Source organism: Pollachius pollachius, assembly GCF_949987615.1.
Source record: "Pollachius pollachius genome assembly, chromosome: 17".
NCBI classification, from domain to species: Eukaryota; Metazoa; Chordata; class Actinopteri; order Gadiformes; family Gadidae; genus Pollachius; species Pollachius pollachius.
The window spans coordinates 11,162,406-11,182,371 of record NC_136950.1 but is presented as its reverse complement, the minus strand read 5'-3'; the positions used below and the strand labels follow the sequence as shown (position 1 = coordinate 11,182,371).

Sequence of the window (19,966 nt, the reverse complement as noted above, 5' to 3'; positions counted from 1 at the left end):
AAAACGACTGACCCTGACGTGATTTGAACACGCAACCTTCTGATCTGGAGTCAGACGCGCTACCGTTGCGCCACAAGGCCATCTTTGGTACCCATGCGCCCTTATCTCACAATGTTATTTCCCTCATAAATCGTTCAGAGCTTCCTTGATCCCTGCTCGCTCAAAATAGGCCTGTTTATATGCCAACATACACATAAGTGCAGACCAAGAACATGCTAGTTCCACCATGAATAACAGTAAACACTCATAATAAATGTTGATCTGTTTCTTTTCCATTAAAATATTGCGTAAATGAGCTATCTCTCCTTAAACACTGTTATAAGGCTGGCACCGGCAAGTGTGTGTATGTAATGTATGATTGTTTGTGCATATTTGTGCATGTGTCTATGTGTGTGTATAAGTATGTGTGTGTGTCTGTGTGTGTGTGTGCACCCTGTTCCTTAGTTCTCACACAACAAGGAGGTATGTGGTACTACAGTAACACACTGCAGTGACCCTGTGTTGCAAAAAAAACAAGCATCTCAGTCAAGGAGATCTCCCAAGAACAGCAACTTAAGCTTACTGGGTCATGAAGGTGGAAATGAGAGGGAAAACATACAAGAGGGGAACTTGAGACACAGAGAGCGGGATACGGTAGGGCAGAGAGAGAGCGAGAGTGAAAGAGTAAGCGGGAGAAAGGGAGCAGGAGAAGGAGACAGAGAAAGATTGGAAATAGAGAGCGCATGATTATTAAACACAGCTGAGATAATTAGATATAAAGAGGCAGTGAGGGAGAGAGAGAATGAAGGAGAGAGATATAATTAGACAGATATGCAAGAGGGATAGAGCGATATAATGAAATGAAGAGAGAGTAAGACAGAAAAAGAGTGCAAAGAAGAATTGGAGATAATGAGGAGAGAGAGTGAAGACATCCAAAATGTGGGGAAGAAAACTAGAGTGACAGCAATAGAGTCAGACAGATAGCATGAGTGAGAGGGATCGCTCGAGAAGGATGGAGAAAGAGAGAGGAGGACACTTAAAGATTCCCATAGCACTCTGACCGAGGCCTTGGTCCAAAAATGACAAAGCCTGGCGACGTCTGAGCAAGAATAGCATATTGAGGGAAGAGGTTACACAGTACAGTGACAGAACCCAAACAAGGTAGATGTAAACAGACAGAGACATTCAGAGAGAGAGAGAAAGAGAGAGAGAGAGAGAGAGAGAGAGAGAGAGAGAGAGAGAGAGAGAGAGAGAGAGAGACAGAGAGACAGAGAGACAGAGAGAGACAGAGAGAGACAGAGAGAGACAGAGACAGAGAGAGAGAGAGAGAGAGAGAGAGAGAGAGAGAGAGACCACATGTTTGGCTGTCTGTTAAGCTTGCATTCCGAATGCCCTGCTCATCAGTCCTCCAGTAGGGAGCCTCTGCTGTAATAATATACATTATGCTACTAAAAATATGCCAGCACTCGGACAAGAACTGACAAGGCAGGGTGTAGCGGATACTGGATGACTATTGTTGCCAATGTCAGGTCTATCGTTGTCTAGCTTTTCAGCAAAGAAAGTCTACAAACGTGTTTATTCAACTCTTTTGTAGTGCAAATCTGCACCAAAAGGCGAGGAAAGGCCTGGGTGTGCTTGTGATCGCATGTCTATGAAGGCTGCATAGAGTGCACTATGTAGGGTGTGTGTGTGTGTGTGTGTGTGTGTGTGTGTGTGTGTGTGTGTGTGTGTGTGTGTGTGTGTGTGTGTGTGTGTGTGTGTGTGTGTGTGTGTGTGTGTGTGTGTAAGCTTGCATGTCCGTATGTTTGGTCGTGTGTATATGTGTTCACGTGTGTATATGTGTTCACGTGTGTGTGTGTGTGTGTGTGTGTGTGTGTGTGTGTGTGTGTGTGTGTGTGTGTGTGTGTGTGTGTGTGTGTGTGTGTGTGTGTGTGTGTGTGTGTGTGTGTGTGTGCTTGAGCCTGGCTGCGCAGGTTTGTGTTTGTTTGTACGGCTGTGCATGTGTGTGTACATATGTGTTTGTGTGTGTGTGTACACAACTGCGAATGCGTGCGCAACTGCATGCTTGTTTGTGCACGCTTGTGTGTGTGCGTGTGCTTGTGCGTGCGTGCGTGGGTGCGTGCGTGGGTGTGTAATACAGTACATCAGTGTTGACGTGCCTCATTTACTTGTTCTCAGTCACTTCAGTGGATGGTCAGTCAGGACTCCTAGTAACCTGAGAAGTTCACTGCATCACCGACTAAAACTTCAGCAACACACAGACTGTTTTTTCTGCAGTTGTCCGCTCAACCATGACCTGTTTAGGGACCACTGTTGATGTGGTCCCTATGATTGGCGAAACCCTACTGATGACACACTATGATGCAAGTGTGATGCAAGGTCATTAAAAGAATATAAAAGCCAAAGCAAAACAAAGATGGTGTGTTGTGGCAAAGTCAAAATACACCATGCGGATCACGCACACCAGTAACAACATCAGTAATGATTAAAAGCGAAGAGAAGCATAACAAAAATAACACAGATCGCCCTGTCCTTTGGAGAAGTAATCATCATGCACGTTCCCCATTTTGCTTTCCTGAGTGCCAAATAAATAGAGAGCCTGGGGAGAAGATGCCCTGTAACCCCCCCCGGCACCACCCAGCACTCCGTCTTCCTAACAGGAAGCAGTCGACACATAGGAAAAGGCACTTGAGGATGAAGAGAGAGTGAGGGGGGAGGGGGGAGTGTTTCAGAACAGCTCGAGGGTCGGAAAGAGGCTATCCGGTCAAGTGAGAAAGTGTGGCAGGATGGGCTGTATTAGGGGACCTCCTTTGTCTGTGTGTGTGTATGTGTGTGTGTGTGTGTGTGTGTGTCTTTATATTGTGTTTGTGTATTAGTACTGTGCGTGTATGTGTGTGCACCGTGTGTATGTGTGTATTTGGTGAAAGCGAGCTTGAGGAAGAGCAGAGGAAGGATGTGTTTGAATGAGTGTGAGGTGAGTGGAAAGCCGAACAGGGAGAAGGAGAGGGACTTCTAGGAGGAGGAGATGGATCAGATTGCATGATACGCTCCCTTGCAGCAGCCAGAGAGAGTGGGGGTGCATACATTGTGGCTTACGCATTTCAGAAATCCCATAATTCAAGGTCCAAAGTCACAGCAAATCACATTCTGCCTCAACTCTGAGTAGTGCGGAATTATGGAAAGAGATGTGCTGCAGAAAAAAAATACATCTCAAATACGGATGGCCCATCAGCCTTGAATGGGAGTCTCCCTAAAAGCAATCAGAACACTTTAGAGTTCCGCAAATGTTGATCGCGCTTTGCTTTTTTCGCCTACTTGCTTCCATGCGTTCCCCTCTCTGTTCCAATTATATCACAATATATTTTGGGAGGGTTGGGGGTGAAAGTGTCCTCAAATATAGTAGCTCTTCCTCTTCCCCTTAAGAAAAACATATTCCCTTCATTAGAGGGGAGAAGAGTGGCCTCGCAAAACCACCTAAAAGGTTTGTCCGGTGTTTTTGATCATGTTCCCCTCAGGAGGAACAGATGGAAGTTATTAAACCCTGGAAGCTCTCTGGAGGATTAATGTCACTGTGTCACTCTGCTGGACCCATGATAGTAGAGAAACTAATACTACTACTTAACATAGTGGCACAAGAGAGCAATAATGTGCATTGAATTCTAATAGATACAAAAAGCGTTCACTGTAGCGACATAGAGCTATGTTAGCCGAGATCTGTTTTTTGAGTGGAACAAAAAAGAAATGGATGAGGCTTATGCGGTCGCTTCAAGTGTGACTTGCTTCTAGTGTGGAATTCATCTGCGTCATCTGCTGGAAAACTGCTGGAAAACTGCTGTTGAAAATTAATTTTGAAAACATTTGGATTGAGAGTGGCACCCACAGTCATATCTTGATTTAGAAGAAACTGAGCCCAGAAGAGATAATATTTTAGTAGCCTTTACTAAGTTAGAATAAAAAGTACAACTAATAGTATCAATCATGACATAGCTCTATTTCCCTCCACTTCTTGGGGGCGCAAAGATTTTCCTAATGGACTAACCATACAGCCATGGGGCCCGCTCTGGGACTCAAGCTCCCCATGCACTCTCACTTCTCCACCATATCCACCACGGTCATACACACAGGGTCCTCCCAAACTCCACCATGTATGGCATATCCCCACCCTAACAGTATAGCACAAAAGGCTGCCAAGTATGTGTGAATGAGTTAGAATAATCACCTAAAAAGGACCTCCCTGGGATGGCTGAACTTTTTCAGTTTATTTTACAAAGCTCTTCATACGGCCTGTTTATTTAATATGCAGATTAATAGGCTAAATGCTAAGGCTATGATTTGGAGAAAGGCCAACGGATATTAGTAGTAGGAATAGCTTTAGCAGCTGGGATGATTGGAAGAGGTGGGGGGTACAGAAAGACATGAATAAACTGAAGCTAGACCAAAACAAAACAGTAACACGTGGAAACTAGTGGCAAAGGAGTAGAACTAGATGATGACTCAATTCTAGGACCAATTTAATTAACATGTAAGCATGGGTAACACAAAGCTAATGAAGTGCAGAGCTAAAAACAATGCATCAACTTTTCATGGGTTCCAAAGATTGAAGGTTTCCCCACCTACCAACCAATAAGGCTGCTCGGTGAAATAGGTTGTTCATCCTACCAGTGTTCTTTTGTTGAATTGCTTAATGTGTAGCAGATCCTGCTCCCAATGAACAGTAACTCTCATTTTATTAAAATGAATGGCCCAGAAAAGCTGTTCATCACAGACACAACACGGAGAAGGCGGAGGCTGCCAAGCAGCCACCCACACGCGCTCATGTCACCCGGGGTGGTGAGGTAGCTCCGCTCCCCTCCATTTACTGTGTCTGAGGCCAGCGGGTGATGAAGGGGAGCCCCTTCTGTGCCAGCGTGCCTTATGAATGGCCTCAGTGACAGAGGGAGGCAGAGGTGAAAGGGAGGGAAAGAGGGATGACCCTGCCTCACTTGCTTCTCAGAGTGGGTGGTAAGCTAGAACGGGGGGGGGGGGGGGAGGGGGGGGGGGGGGGGGGGGGGGGGGGGGTTGTTTTCGGTTGGGTGCCCTTGTTGTGTGAATGCGGCGACCTGGTAAAGGGCACACGGTGTAATAAAGCACTTGTGTAGCACGTCTTAAATACAAATTAGAATGCTGCTGCGTGTTCAAATCACGTCAAGATCAAAGCTTGCGGGAGCGCATTTGCCAAGATCCTGGATTCCAGTAGCAGCAGCTATCTCCTAAGAGGTTTATAACATAATTGGCAACTACTGCATGACGAACCACAGAAAAATTCCTCAGCTATGAGTCCCAGGTTTTAAAACCACACAGTGTGGTATTTTAATCTAATTCTACTGAAAGTTGCCATTGTATTGAAATAGAGGCAGTTTTAATATTGCGATGTTTCACCACATGATGACACACATAAGACATTATGTGTGTGTGTGTGTGTGTGTGTGTGTGTGTGTGTGTGTACAATCCGCATGTGAAACTAGATAATAAAATGTAACACTCCAAACCTAAACAACAACATGATCCAGACAAGAGGTTAAATTACAACGGGACAAACTGGGGATACACAGAGTGTGTGTGTGTGTGTGCATGTGTATGTGCGTGAGTGTGTGTGAAAAGACAGGTAACAAATGCTGAAGGTGCTCCGGGGCAATCTGTAATTTGTAAAAGATGTTGTTGGGAAATCTATTTGGTTATAGCTGTGGAGTTGAGCCTTGCAGCCTGGAACCCGCTCAACCAGGTCATCACCTCCTCCACTCCAAGCAGGCAGACAGGGAAACGCAGGCGTGTAGACACATGTTTATGCACATTCGGGCTCTCTCTCACACACACACACACACACACACACACACACACACACACACACACACACACACACACCCACATAGGAACAAACACATAGGGATTTAGGACACACCAAGGCACCACATACGTGGAATTCCACAGCAGAACAACCAGTACGCTTTGACTTATTATGGAAGATATTTCAAATGTTATAGCTCATAAATAAACACACGCACACGCACACACACACACACACACACACACACACACACACACACACGCAGAGCTCTATGTTTTCTGAATAGTCGCCAACTCCACGGCACAAGGTCATCTGTGCCACAAGGCATCGACAAAAAAAAAAAGAAAAAGAAACTCAGGACAGCTTTCCCTCATCTAAATGGTGACATCCCAAAGTTCCTTCAGCGTGTCATTCCCTGGGAAACGGCCCCCAGACAGAGTTGTGTATGAAAACACATCAACAGATATGTAATTACCAGACGCCAGTGATCTGCTGTCTGTCAGAGAAGACAATACGTGTATGATGATGAAGAACTGATATGGGTATCATGTTTTACATCGTCAAATGTAACGGTCCTTAGCCAGGGTTGAGAGATGAAAGCCTGTGAAGGTGAGTAAATAACTGCCTAATCAAATGGCAGAGAGGCAGAGGCCTGGTGATGTCACTCGTCTCAGTTTGTAACCGCACTTGGCACCCATGTTCAAAATCAGTAAACAAGAACAAAAACAAGTCTTTACTTTGTCTTTGTGGCATGTGTGTGTGTATGTTTGTGTGTCAACATGTGCAAAATATATTTTAATATTTTATTATATATCATAATATTTAATTTATTTAGTTTGCAATACATTTCTCAAGTGGTGAACACCACTAATCCCTTTACTGGCCCAACTTGTAAAAGAAATAAACATTAACAGTGAATATATGGCCTTCAATAGGAAAATAGTACATTTTTCAAATGACTCTGAGAGCAAGGGCAGGAACAACATGTATAGATTATTCCAGAAGAAATCGTACGCCTCTTAGGAGACCTTCTCATTCCCCAGGCGCCACTGATCCTAATCATGGGTTGTGAGATAGCTGGCCCTGCTCTTGGCATCTCCATCGAGGCCTTCTTTCTGTGCCATGGAGGAACAACAGCGCAGTGTGCCGTTTGAAATGAATGTAGTCTACCAGCGACCCAGGCAATTAGAAGCTCCCAAACCCATGCGTTCTCCATTGTGATGTTGAGTGAGCCTCCATTTGTATTTCATTGTTTCGTTATCTTTATCGGTCTGCGGATTTCTTGCCAAAAATACTACTTAACAATACAATACTTATTTTACCACTTGCAGTAAACTTCTGTTAAGTTCTGGCAATGTTTCTGTTTATGCAGAGAAAATTAAGATGTCCTATTCTAACCTATAAATGTGTTGTCTATGTTTGATAATCATGAATGCAAGACTAAACTCTGCTGTTGGCGGAGTTGCAATTATGTTCTTTTACATTAAATCAAACCAAAAGTTACATATAAACCCGGAAGCAAAGATGAACTGTGGCTGACTTTATCTTCCAATTCAAACATGTCTTCTTCCTCAGTAAGAGAAACTGATTAAAAAGCCTTTTGATGTTTCAACGAATAAGCAGATTGGGAAGACAGCAAAGACTAATCGTGTGTCGACATTTTCCCGAACAAGACACATCTTCACTTTCGGAAAAATGCTTTCCAACCAAATATAAATCTGTCCTTATGCGTGTGTTATAAGTTATGTTTCCACAGCATATGCTCTCAGAGCCAGATGGGAGAGATTCAGAACACAGAGTTTAATATGTGTACATGTACTGCTGACATAAAATGTCTACTCGGCTGGGGTATATAGCTTGATCTTCAGTTATACATATGAACTACCTTCGGAGACCAACGTACTAAAGGATTTGTATTTAAAACCATGTGATCTGTCCTCAGATCAGGTAGGATTAGATAGATCTGGAGAGCTCCAAGCCTAAACTCACATGAGCACTTTTAATACGAAAAAGAAAAGGAGAACACTGCCATGTGGTTCTAAGTTCAAAAAGCCATGGGTTGACAGACTCAACCTGCTTCCACATTACTGAAGGATCAGAAGCAAAGGAATTGTGCACATTGCAACGGTACAATGTCCATATGTATGTATATTTAGAGAGAGAGAGAGAGAGAGAGAGAGAGAGAGAGAGAGAGAGAGAGAGAGAGAGAGAGAGAGAGAGACATTCTGATTGCGGAGCATGGTCACAAGGACAACTGGCCAATACCAACATAAATGTTTTTATGTAATAATCACGACTACTGCGGGAGAACTTGGCAACGGTAAAACAATTCTTTGAATAAGCCATGCGCAAACCCCTGACTAGTGAACTTTGTCCTTCCTCTGTGTATTTGACTATTCTTAAGTATGTTAAAAAATGGAAAAAAAAACACATCAATCACGTATAAAACCACACAGCACTGCTGACTCTTTCTTGCCAACCAAGGCCATTTCCGGCGAGGTACACAGAATGAGATGACTCATTGCATTTCTTATCCTAGGAATTCATACATCCCTGAATGACTATTGGCACCTGTGGGGGGGCGGGGGGTTGAAGGAGCCCTCACATCGAATGGTTCTAAGTTGTGTAACCAAAGCAACCACAACCAAGGGCAAAGCCATGCAGTGTATCACACATAGGGGGTGGACTCATCATGGGGACTCACCGCTGAGTGGCTGAGGTGCCACCGAACTGACGTCTTTGATACTGTTTTGGTAACACAGGCTTAAAACTTCTGAAGACCACTGACTGTCCTCATCCTTTCCCGTTCCTTATCTGAAACTCCTACCTGAATCACTCACCTGGGTACATTGCAAGGTGATTTGATTTGGTCTATTGCCTTCACACAATCCCTTTAGGGATTAATTAGGCTTTAAACATCAAAGATCTCAAGCGTAGGGAGCATTCTGATCGTATTTCGACACTCTTGAAACAGCTGTATGGTGGTTTAGTTTGATATCAAGAGGTTCCATCAACAGGAAACAGTCATGTGAAACAGCATCTTTCACACATCTAATCTCAGTTATGGCATCCCAAAGGAAGGGCAAGGGGGTCCCTGTATCATTTCATCTAGCATCAGTGGGTAACAGTAATAACTGTTTTGGTGAACTCATGGCCGTCTTCCACTCCATAAACAGGCATGTGGGGGAAATATTCCAATGTTTGCCATTAGGAGCAGTTTAACAGAGCCCTCCGCTTGACAATATAACAGTGATTTCATGTGACGACATAATGGCTTCCAGAGCTGCGGGAGTTGGGTTCACGAACGCTATCACGGAGGAGGGACAAAAACGCACCGCTCCGCAGTTAGTTTCATGTTTTAGCTTTGCTTGGTGCGCAAGTTAAGGAACTAGCGTGAGGAGTCTGTCTTTGTCGAATACAGAGCACTGTGTCGCATCAACAGCATGAAAAATGTAGGCAATGCTGTTTGAATGCTAAATATGCCCTGGCTCGAAGGAAATGGGTTTTAGAGTTAAGACAGGATAGGGGTTTATCGCTTTAATTTTAGAATTTGTTGATATCCGTTGCTTTTTTCCCCCTGCTTTCATGTCCATTTTTTCCACCTGGGTGAATATTTGCATGGGGAAGCTCAATGTGTTGAGATCATGGGGAAAAGTCAGAGCAACAAAGGGTTTACAGCCATTCCATTGATATATCTTTATACACTTTGGCAAACGGACATGGATTCAAGCCTGTATTCACCACAGACAACTGGCTAGAGGATCATTTCATAACAAGGGTCAACAGTCAAATAACTGCAGTGTGTACATGATACACAAGCACATTTATTTACTTTGCCATTATAAAGAAGAGATTTCTGTGCAGCTAATGCCAGGGATGAATGACCCATAGTGCATTAGAACAAAGTAATGCAGACAACAAACCACTTTGATCCCGTCGGATGTGGCCAACTCGCAGAATTTAGATAAACAATGTGTTTATCTAAGAGCTTCACAATAATACGATAAAATTAATTATAGTTGGTATTGAGAAATTATGAGTAAATGACATGAGATATTTAACACAGGTGTTGCCTTGGTATACGTATATTCTAATCCACATGATACAAAGTTATCCATAGAACCAAGCTTCCACATGACATTAAACCGTAGAGTGATAGTTTGGTAGGTCTTGGTATAATACATTTTAGATAGTGTTTTTTATGTTCAAGTATTTGGTCACCATTAAAAACTGTTGAACACAACATTGAACATGACAGCAAGGCCTTGAGTGAGCCTAGTCACACGCCCCCTAAAACCTGTGAGCTGTTTGAGATGTGAGATTTATAACTGCAGCCATCACTGTCAATACTGTCAAAATTGTATGTTCTGTTTTCCTTAACAGACTTTCAGAATTTCAAGAGGGAAATCTGTGGACAGGTTGTGTTCTGATGTATAATGCAATTTAACAAATGTGTTCAAAGACAAGTGACAGAGTGCAGGCCTTACGTTGCCAATAATATTGAGATCCACCAAGACAACCATCTGTCATTGAGGATTAAGAGGTGAATTAACTTTCAATTGTAAAATTATTCGGTAGCGGGCGGTGAGGTAAGTGATAGTTGTCTTTTATGGAAGAAAATTGTATGTGTGTGGTTGTGGGCACCTTTGTATATGTGTGTGTGTCGTGTATGTGAGTTTGTGTCGTGTATGTGTGTGTGTGTCGTGTGTGTCGTGTGTGTGTGTGTGTGTCGTGTGTGTGTGTGTGTGTGTGTGTGTGTGTGTGTGTGTGTGTGTGTGTGTGTGTGTTTGGGAGAGTACGTAAACAACGTTCAACGCTTCAACAACGTTACATAAGAAACCACTTTGCAAGTCTCCATAGGTAAAACAAAACACGTGCTCCGAGAGTGCGTTTGGGTCCCTTCAGTCGTCTCACACACTGCTTTGCTGCCGCTGGCCTAACAGCACAGCAACGTTCCCTGGAAGGGTAATAAACATGGCCGTCGTGTGGAAAGACACAAGAAATAAGCAGTTGACAAGACGGGTGGATCACACCCAAGTAGGCTTGTCGTGGGCGCGAGCGCAAGTCGAAACAGCGCACCCAGGCACATAGTTGGTCCACGCTGCCGGGACTTGTCTCTGGCTGTCAACTTCCAGCTTGAGGCATGAGGGGCTGCCCTCTCACTCAGAGAATCCAGCGGACAAAAACAATGGGAATGGGAGTATCGACGGGACGTCAACGACGAATACACTCAAAGGAAAAGTGAAAATACGATAAAAGAAAGTAGTAGAGTACGTTTATCATTAAAATCTTTGAATTCAGCAGATCCATTAGCTCAACGCGTTGATGGATTATCTAAAACCAACTTGTTTTATGACTCATATCCTTGAGCCAGGCTCATAAGAAAACCAGAAAAAGACATGCAGACATGCAGTTCCATAAGGATAATATTATAAAATATAAACATACTTGCTTAGCATAGAGTCATGTATGGCTGATGTATAGCAGTGGCACACAAATACTTCACAGCAAACCCCCCAGTTAACCACACAGTGAATAAGGCATTTCTTATGAACTTCAGTCATGAAGGGAGGATGAGGTAATATGGTCAGGAGCCGTCAGCTACTTCTGGTCCTCTGTTCTAGCTTATAAACTCCCTAACTTCACCACAGCTTACAGCCCTGGTACAGACACAAGTAAACGAGAGAGAGACCTACAGAAATAGGGAGAGAGAGCGGGGGTATGTGTTACATGCATTGGAACACATACTGTTTATTTTAAATATTCTAAAGGTTTTCCTGAAAATAAACATAGTGACAGATTTAAATCGCAGTAGTGTTGTGTCACCATTGTGTGCAGACACACAAAGGCAAACACACACACACACAGACACACACACAGACACACACACACACACACACACAAACACACACACACACAAACACAGAGTAAATAAGCAGCTTAATTAGCTTGAAGTCTTTTCCTGTATCGGGCTGTTCCCATACAGAGCAATTCTAACAGCTCTCTATATAACCCGCCATTATTCCATGAAAAAGGAATGCTTGTGTGTACTTTGAGGGTCGAAAAACAGACTCCCATGTTAGGACTCGCAGAAGCACTATATTGAAGGGGAAGCTCTCCGTACCCAGCTTCAAAGAGTTTTTCCATCTCCGCTAATACGCAGCCACCTTCTTCAAAACCAAGTACCTACTATTGAAGACGTTTAAGCACTTCTCTATTTTCAAGGCATGCCAATGTATCCGACGAAGGCCAACATAGAGTTGCTCAGCACAACACAAAACCGAGATCTGTTTATTAAAATCTTTGAGAGAAACCTTTTTTGATCCATCACATATCAGTCAGAATTGAGTCAGACTCTGACCGTGTAGTCCAAGAGAACTTCACTAAGTCATCTATAACTATACATAGAACTCATCCGGATAGTTTATTGATTCAAAGAGGGACAGGAAACAGACTGAGATATCCTCCAGACATTGCAGGAGCCGTGAGTCGATACAAGAGTGACCAAAAGGATGGGCAAGAAATATTGTATGGAGAAAACGAAATCAGGGTCAGGGTCATTGGTTTTTGTGAACTGATGAATGTTAGCCAGGTAAAACACATGTTTTACACCAGAACGGGGAGTAGGAGCAGCAGCATATGATGTCCAATTATGCAGAAAATAATTTACACACACAAAGTCATTTTCAGGATCGAAAGAAATAAGTTGGTTCGTCCCACAACACAACTGGTTTAACATTCCTGAGGCTGTCGATGAAGAGCTCTTCAGGACCAAAGTGTGCGTAGACACCATGTGTTCGCGGTGCGGACACCATTGGCCTACCGTCCAACGGCTGAAGCTAATTATTAGCCAGCCTATCTCAAGATAGGGAAGGAAGCTACGCAGGTCTGAGCGAGGCCATGTACGAGGTTAAGACAACACTGGGCTGTCTCTACATGGAAGTCTTTCATGTCTTATACCAGAGATACTACAGGGGGGCCCTGAAATTATTTGATCCAAAACCTTTTTTCATCAGAAAATGGAAACATGGTTTTTGTAATGATGTATGCTAACAATGCTGAGCCATTGTATCGCTTCGATTTTATATGATATATAATAGGGGTCCCTCCAACGTGTCACTAACAGCCAAGAGGTCCTTGGCCTGAAAAACATAGTCCATGTCACAGCGGAGAGAACCCAGGATGACTGTCTGTGTCGTAAGTTGTTTCACCTGCACAAGAGAGTGGAAGAAAGACAGACAGAATGTAGTATCATTGATTTCCTGCCTTCAACTTTAAGGGTTGCCTACCTATGTGTGTCATTTGAGCAAAAGCAATGATATCTGATATATTTTGTTTCTGGGGAGAAAGAAAGAAACTGAACCAGAGAGCAAAAATGAGATCCAAACAATCATCAACAATTAGTCCTGGATCACGTCGTGAAAAATAACCATGCCCTGCGAGAAACTGCAGCTATTGCTGTTGGTCTAGCTTCTCATGTCTCATTGAAATCTGAAACACAGTGTCACATTTCAATGACTGCAGCAAAAACTGGCTGAGAACCAGGCTCCCTCAAAGAGCAACACAACGCTGCAACGTTGGACATGGTCTAAGAAATGGCCAGTACTTATGCACCATGTGAGCATATTTCCAACCACATATTTGGTACCGGATCAACAATGTAAAAAAATTCTGCTGGTTGTAATCTCTACCAAAAAACACCCTGAATAAGGATTCCATGGATTATCTCTTCAAATCCTCTGTCTCTTGCCAATGTTTATATTTAGAAAAATTACAGTGTTGCCTGCATAAATTTCCCACTTAAAACCTCCTATGCCTGTACACCGCACCTTCCACTTGCTACAGACGCTACATTTCCAGTGTCACACAATCACAGAGCCACGCCTCGGGCTTTTATTCCCGCCTGTGCGTGTGTGGGTCATCGGCTCAAACCTACTAGTATGTATGCATGTCACGTGCACATGAGCGACTCCACCCAATTTTCCCCGACAGCTCAAGTCAAAGGATGAAACATGTTTTTGAAGCAGTACCAGACAGGAGCATCTTCTTCACATAACCTTATTGTTCCCCTTGCAGAGGGACAGGGTTGGAAGGGTTGAGGACAGCAGATGGAAAGGTTGAGGAACACATTCTCTCTCTCTCTCTCTCTCTCTCTCTCTCTCTCTCTCTCTCTCTCTCTCTCTCTCTCTCTCTCTCTCTCTCTCTCTCTCTCTCTCTCTCTCTCTCTCTCTCTCTCTCTCTCTCTCTCTCTCTCTCTCTCTCTCTCTCTCTCTCTCTCTCTCTCTCTCTCTCTCTCTCTCTCTCTCTCTCTCTCTCTCTCTCTCTCTCTCTCTCTACTGCCCACAACTGGATATCCAAACCCATATGAATGAAGTTCTGTACCCACGGACATGATGTGTATATGTCTTAGAGCAGGGAGAAATTAGGCCCATTCAAGAAGTCACAATGACCAGATAATTTGAGCCTGATTCATGCTATTCATGCTTCATGCTACATGGATGAATGCAACATTTTAACTTGTTAAGTATAATAATTAGCAGATGTTGAAGCCAAACCAAACATCATTCACAAAGATTCTGGTGAGAATCAAAGTTTATTACATAGTCCTTTGAGCTTAAACAGTTAGATTGAAGTAAGAAGTGGACATGTGGGAAAATAAGAAATGAAGTGTGCTATGTTTATAATAAATGCATCTTCTCATAACGGTCATGAGTAGTATGGAAGCAGACGACCAGGGCAGTGTAAACCAGTCATTTTGTCTAAGGGTGGAAAAATAACGATGAACATTTCATCAACATAAATTATAATCCTCAATTAAGATAAGAATAAATGCCCTCAGATTCATCACACTATAAAGACGTGTTTCGTAATTTAACAAAAACAGCATTGAGGTGCAGTTGGTATGCTTTGTACTTTCTACACGCTGAATACTGTGTAAAATACCCTTCGACTGGTGTGAGAATAAATCCCTCCACATCAGCATAACCTTGGCCTATCATGGCTCAACCAAGCCGCAGGAGTGCAATGTTTTAATAAAAGAGAAAAAAGAAGAAACCAGGGGGAAAAAAGGTCAATCCCTGAGAGAAGTTGAAACGGGACTGTTTAAGAGGAAGGGCTGTGTCGCCCAGTCAGCTGCAAGGAGCTGAGTGTCCGCTGTTGGCCAGCTGGGTGAAGGAAACAAACAACGATCATGGCGGGGGGACCGGTAAAGAGACACGAGAAAAGGAGACCCAGATGGAAGGTTTGAGGAACAAGATGAGATTGAATGAGGAACATTGAGAGAGCGCTGAGGGGAGAGGGGAAAACACGGGCTTGCGAAGGTATTGTGGTGGTTTTGGTTGGCCAGAGGTCTTTGAGTTCAAACTTGAGGTTCACTGTTTCTCCCAATATGCCATGATCTCCTCTGGAATACATTAATGTGTGCCTGCCCAAACAAATAAACCCATCACCCCCGACACACACACACACCAAAACGCACAATCCGTCCCAAACACTGCCTGACCAAAATTACAGTCATCCTCCTATGACGGCCTTGTGTTCCACAAAGCTTAGTCAAACTTCTAAGTTCTTCTGCCAATAGATCACACATCCCCGCAATCCCCCAACCCCAATTAGGGCTAATTACCGTTATGATGTTCCTTTTGACATAAGTGAGTTAGCTTCCTTCTCTTACGTAACTGCGGGTGGGGAGTGGGGAATGGGGAATGCAGGGGTCTGGTGTATTGAACTAATGAGCCCCGACAACCATTCTGATGGCTGGTTCAAGCCATCCCTCTCTGAAGGCTCCTTGATGTGTAGCAAGTGTGATATAGATGTCTGTACGACAAAAAGGCAGGAGCTTGCAATTGAGCAAAGATGATCTTCTGCCGCAGGGTTCTCAACAGCCACCCAAACAACATACTGGTCGAACAAAGTTGAATCCATTACTATGTATTTTGTTGAATTGTATGCATTTTAAATTTAAAAATTTGAACATTTAGTAGACACTTTTACCCAAAGCGACTTACAACGGTTCATACAGCCAGCTTGTTGGGAGCAGTAAGGGGGAGGTGTTTTTCTTAGGGACACCTTGAAAATCAGCACGGAGGAGCAAGTAATCAAACTAGCAACCTTCTGGTTAACGGTCAACCCTGCTCTACCTCCTGAGCTAAGACAGTCAAGATTTACTCTTCTGATGTTCTACAAGTGTTTATGTTAATTATGTTATTATTATCAAGGTCTGCATTAAGCACCAGAAAGTCCACTGCAATCTCACTGAAGAAATCCACTGCAATCTCATGTTTGCAGTTATTACCCCTCTTGGCAACGTAGCCGGTTACAGAACACTGACATTACAGTGACAGTGCAGACAGCTTCTGACTTTTAGGAAGTAAAAAGAGGGTGGGGGAGGACAGAGATTCAGACCGCGCCCCTACATTCCTGAGTCTTTCTAAGACAGAGTTTATAAGGTGAGTGGCTATATATTATATTCTATAGAATATATATATTCTATATAATATATAGCCGGATCGTCGGATACACTCCCCCCCATCATCGCCACATGGACACAGAGCGGTCTCCACCACAGCACCATATTATTTTTTTCTTTGGCATGTACTGTGAGTTGTTCCTTGCAGCGCTGGAACCAGAAGCGTTGCCTGTTCCGCCATTGTCCGTCAACACGCAAGGAGGACCGCTCCTTTGTGGAGTACTTTCTCCTGATTGGATATTGTGGGAACGGGATACCAGAAAAATACATTATTTTGACTGGAGAGTGGAGTGACTTGGAGACCCATGTTACTGACCAAACACTCTATATCAGTGATGGCTGTCAGAATATAGAGCAATATAACCTTTATTCTAATAAATAAATATCACTCACACAGCACTTTATATACTTTTTTACAAATCATGACAAGATATTTTGTGTAATGGATACATCCCTCTGTGATATGTTATGTTACGTGTTATTGTCCATCACTTTAACCTCCGGCAGCGGAGAGATCTCCACTCAGCCAATACAGGGATGTTTTTACTTTCCAAGGCTTAAGTGTCACCTGAGGATCTGAGTACAAGCTTCTGAGCGCTGTTCCCAGACACGGTCAGTAAAAAGGGCAACAGAAGACTCCCTCTGTCACTGTGAGCGAGATACAGAGGGGTGGATAAACTCCAATGGGAGTTGACAGAGTGTGACCGAAACCGACTGTGTAACATTAACACACAACTTCTGGGGCATGACCTTATGAACTTCGAACAGCACTTTCAGAACGCCACGTAATGTGAGGCTTTGGACTTACTCATTGATGTGGAGATTCTGAATGCAGCACACTTAACACCACCACTCTCATGCATAATGAAAACCAATAAGGATCAAAGCCTGGTGAGAGATATGTTGTTATTAACACTGCTGATCAGGGAAAATAAATTAGGAATCAACTTGTGCCAAATCTTCATAAAAATAATATTATTCTATTCAAAATACATTTGTATTTTGTCTATCTATAATTGTTAACCGTAAATAGCTGATGGGATAGTAGTTGAACTGTAATAATACACCATATATATAATGAATTTAAGTTCAATAATTTCACTGATACTCTGCTATGTTGTTGGAACCCTACATGTTCTGACTAGATCCCATTAATATCTGCATTCATGTTCACTACTAAGAAGAGAACAGCAAAATGCAAAACAATTACAGGTACAAGCAAATACTATTATTATTTGTACTGCTGGGATTCTTGTGAAAAAACATGCGGTAACACCATGCAGGTGTTATTATGTACTTATACCCTCTTTCACAACAAAAAAGGACTCTGTCGAAGCTTTTAATTATTAGCGTATTTAAAAAAGTATTATAAAACTGGCATCTCTTCTAAGACTCCTGAGGTACCCTAGCTTATGAAGTTCACACACACACACGAGGAGAGAAGGGAAATAGTTTGAATGTAAAACCTTGTTCTGCTTCCCTGGTTTCTCCCCTCAGGTGATTATTGCATTTATATAACTTCACCGCTTGTGAGTGTTGTGACACGTTTCAAAGCCTGAATTCCCTGAATTTGGGAATGGTGAATAGAACGAACCTATGAAGGTATTTACCCCACGTTCTACAATGTCTTTGGAAAATGTCAGTTTGGACCATGTCTCAAAGAAGACAAAAGGAAACTGAATTGATTGGTTGTTTGTGTGTGTATGGGTGTATACGTGTGAATGTACATGTGCATGTGTGTCTGTGTGTTCAAAGGAGGAAGTGCACTTGAAGGCCCTGTAGTGTCTGTGTTGACCTATTGTATCATTGTTTGTCTACAAAGTGATACTACCAACTACTGCTATTGCTACATCAGTGCCAGCATGAAAAAAGTATTCTGAGTACTGAAACTCTACACTATTTAAAGTGAAAAATTGGTATATTCAAATATTGAGACTATAATAGTATATTTCCATTTCAAGTAGCACTCCAATGACTCGACATCAACCCATTGAATCATAACTACAAAAAAAGCTGAAAGGCAAGGCGACAGTTGAATTCAGACAAATTCCACTACATTGATACATTGTTTGTCGTTGGACATATTCGGGTATCATTGCGTATTTGACACACTGAAAACGTAACACAAATTTAAATATCTCTCTTTCTTTCTTTCTTTCTTTCTCACTCCCTCTCTCTCTCCCTCTGATACACACAGACAAACACGCACGAGCATGCACGCATACACACACACACACACACACGCTCTGTCTCTCTTTCGCTCTCACACACACACACACACACACACACACACACACACACACACACACACACACAAACGCACAAATTGGCGCGGTGTGTTTAAAAACTAAACAATTGTGTAACATATTTGCATTCGACTTGTCGACCTGTATTTTCAGGAGAATGAAAAGTCCTTTGGCCGTTCTCTGCCAAACTACTAACAACTTACAACTATCGAGCAATTGTCTCGGAATTGTTGGGTACATATCAGACAGTAAACTGCCACTCCAATCCAGAATAATAATGTACTCTGTTCACTCTTCCAAGCCTGCTCCTAAGAAATGCGCCATATTGAGGATACAGTGCAGATGCAGCTCTCGTGCTGAGGATCGCCTCGGGAACTGTGACAGAATGCAGTGGTTCTTACCTTGGCAATAACCTTTTTATATCTCATAGCCGCTTGTTCGATGAGACTATGCACTTTTATAGTCCCATTTCCGCAGGGGACGACCACACGAGTCCTCCCGAAACACACCGTCACTTTCATTCTTTCCTCCGGTGAGTGTGTGTTTCTCCTGTTACTTTGTAATTCCGACTAGAAAGCGCGAGGCATCCAAAGACACAAGAAAAAACATCCCAAAAAGGTGAACGCTGAAATATAATTCCCAGGAAAACCTTGTAGGAAGTTGAAGTGTTTTCCCAATGCCACCTGTTCGTTCACAGGGAGGAAAAAGTGCCGATTCGTCGCCTAGATCCTCGTGAGTTGTTTTTGGGTAGCGAGCAGCAGCACTGGCGGCTCGAGCGCGGAGCGGGGTGGCGTCTCGCTCTGCTCTCTGGTGACCGCGAGCAGCAGCAGCGCTGTAGTCGAGTCACTCCAACTTATCATCGCCCGTGGAGAGTCGGGAGCGGCGCGCCTGTGTCTGCTTTTAACGCGTGTTTGAACCGATGGACGAAACGTTACGAGCAGAACATGGTAATAACTAAAATAAATGAAATGCTGTTACATATAAACAGACTAGGCTACGGATTGAACATTGGGACACTTTTCCGAGACACGTTTATAACCGTGCCTGTTGAGTTCCCCCAGTAGGCGTGTTTGTATGGGTGGATTAAATGCCGTACAGTAGGTAGAAGCCGCCATGGTTAGAATAATCATTCGCTAATTACCGCCCTTTGTGATTGGCTTTCGATAGACCCGAAGTCGCGGTGGACACATTTTAACTGACGTTATTTGACGATAAAAAAAATAAAAAATGTAACTTTGCGTGACCAAGGTATCGAGGTAGCTATGACCACAGGTAATAAAAGCATGATGAGATAGTGAGATTTCATCCAAATTTGCCATAAATACTACTTATGTCAAGACTTTTTTTTCTTAAATATGAATTAAGATATTTTTCATTCGTAATTTTGGCTTATTAATCAATACAATTTGCCGATGCGATACGACTCGCTGATTCGTGGCACGATTCAAT

The 19,966-nt window shown here is 43.1% G+C and overlaps 1 protein-coding gene across 4 annotated transcripts in view; it reads right to left on the bottom strand.

Annotated features, from left to right (window-relative positions):
- Positions 1 to 19,537, bottom strand: part of pard3aa (par-3 family cell polarity regulator alpha, a) — a 353,818-nt gene extending 334,281 nt beyond the window's left edge. For all 4 annotated transcript variants that reach the window (XM_079755248.1, XM_079755251.1, XM_079755250.1 and 1 more), the window contains exon 1: positions 18,919 to 19,537. In XM_079755248.1, coding sequence (XP_079611374.1) covers positions 18,919 to 19,038 — 120 coding nt within the window. In that variant the 5' untranslated portion in view covers positions 19,039 to 19,537. The remainder of the gene's footprint in view (positions 1 to 18,918) is intronic.
- Between the last annotated feature and the right edge of the window lie 429 nt (positions 19,538 to 19,966).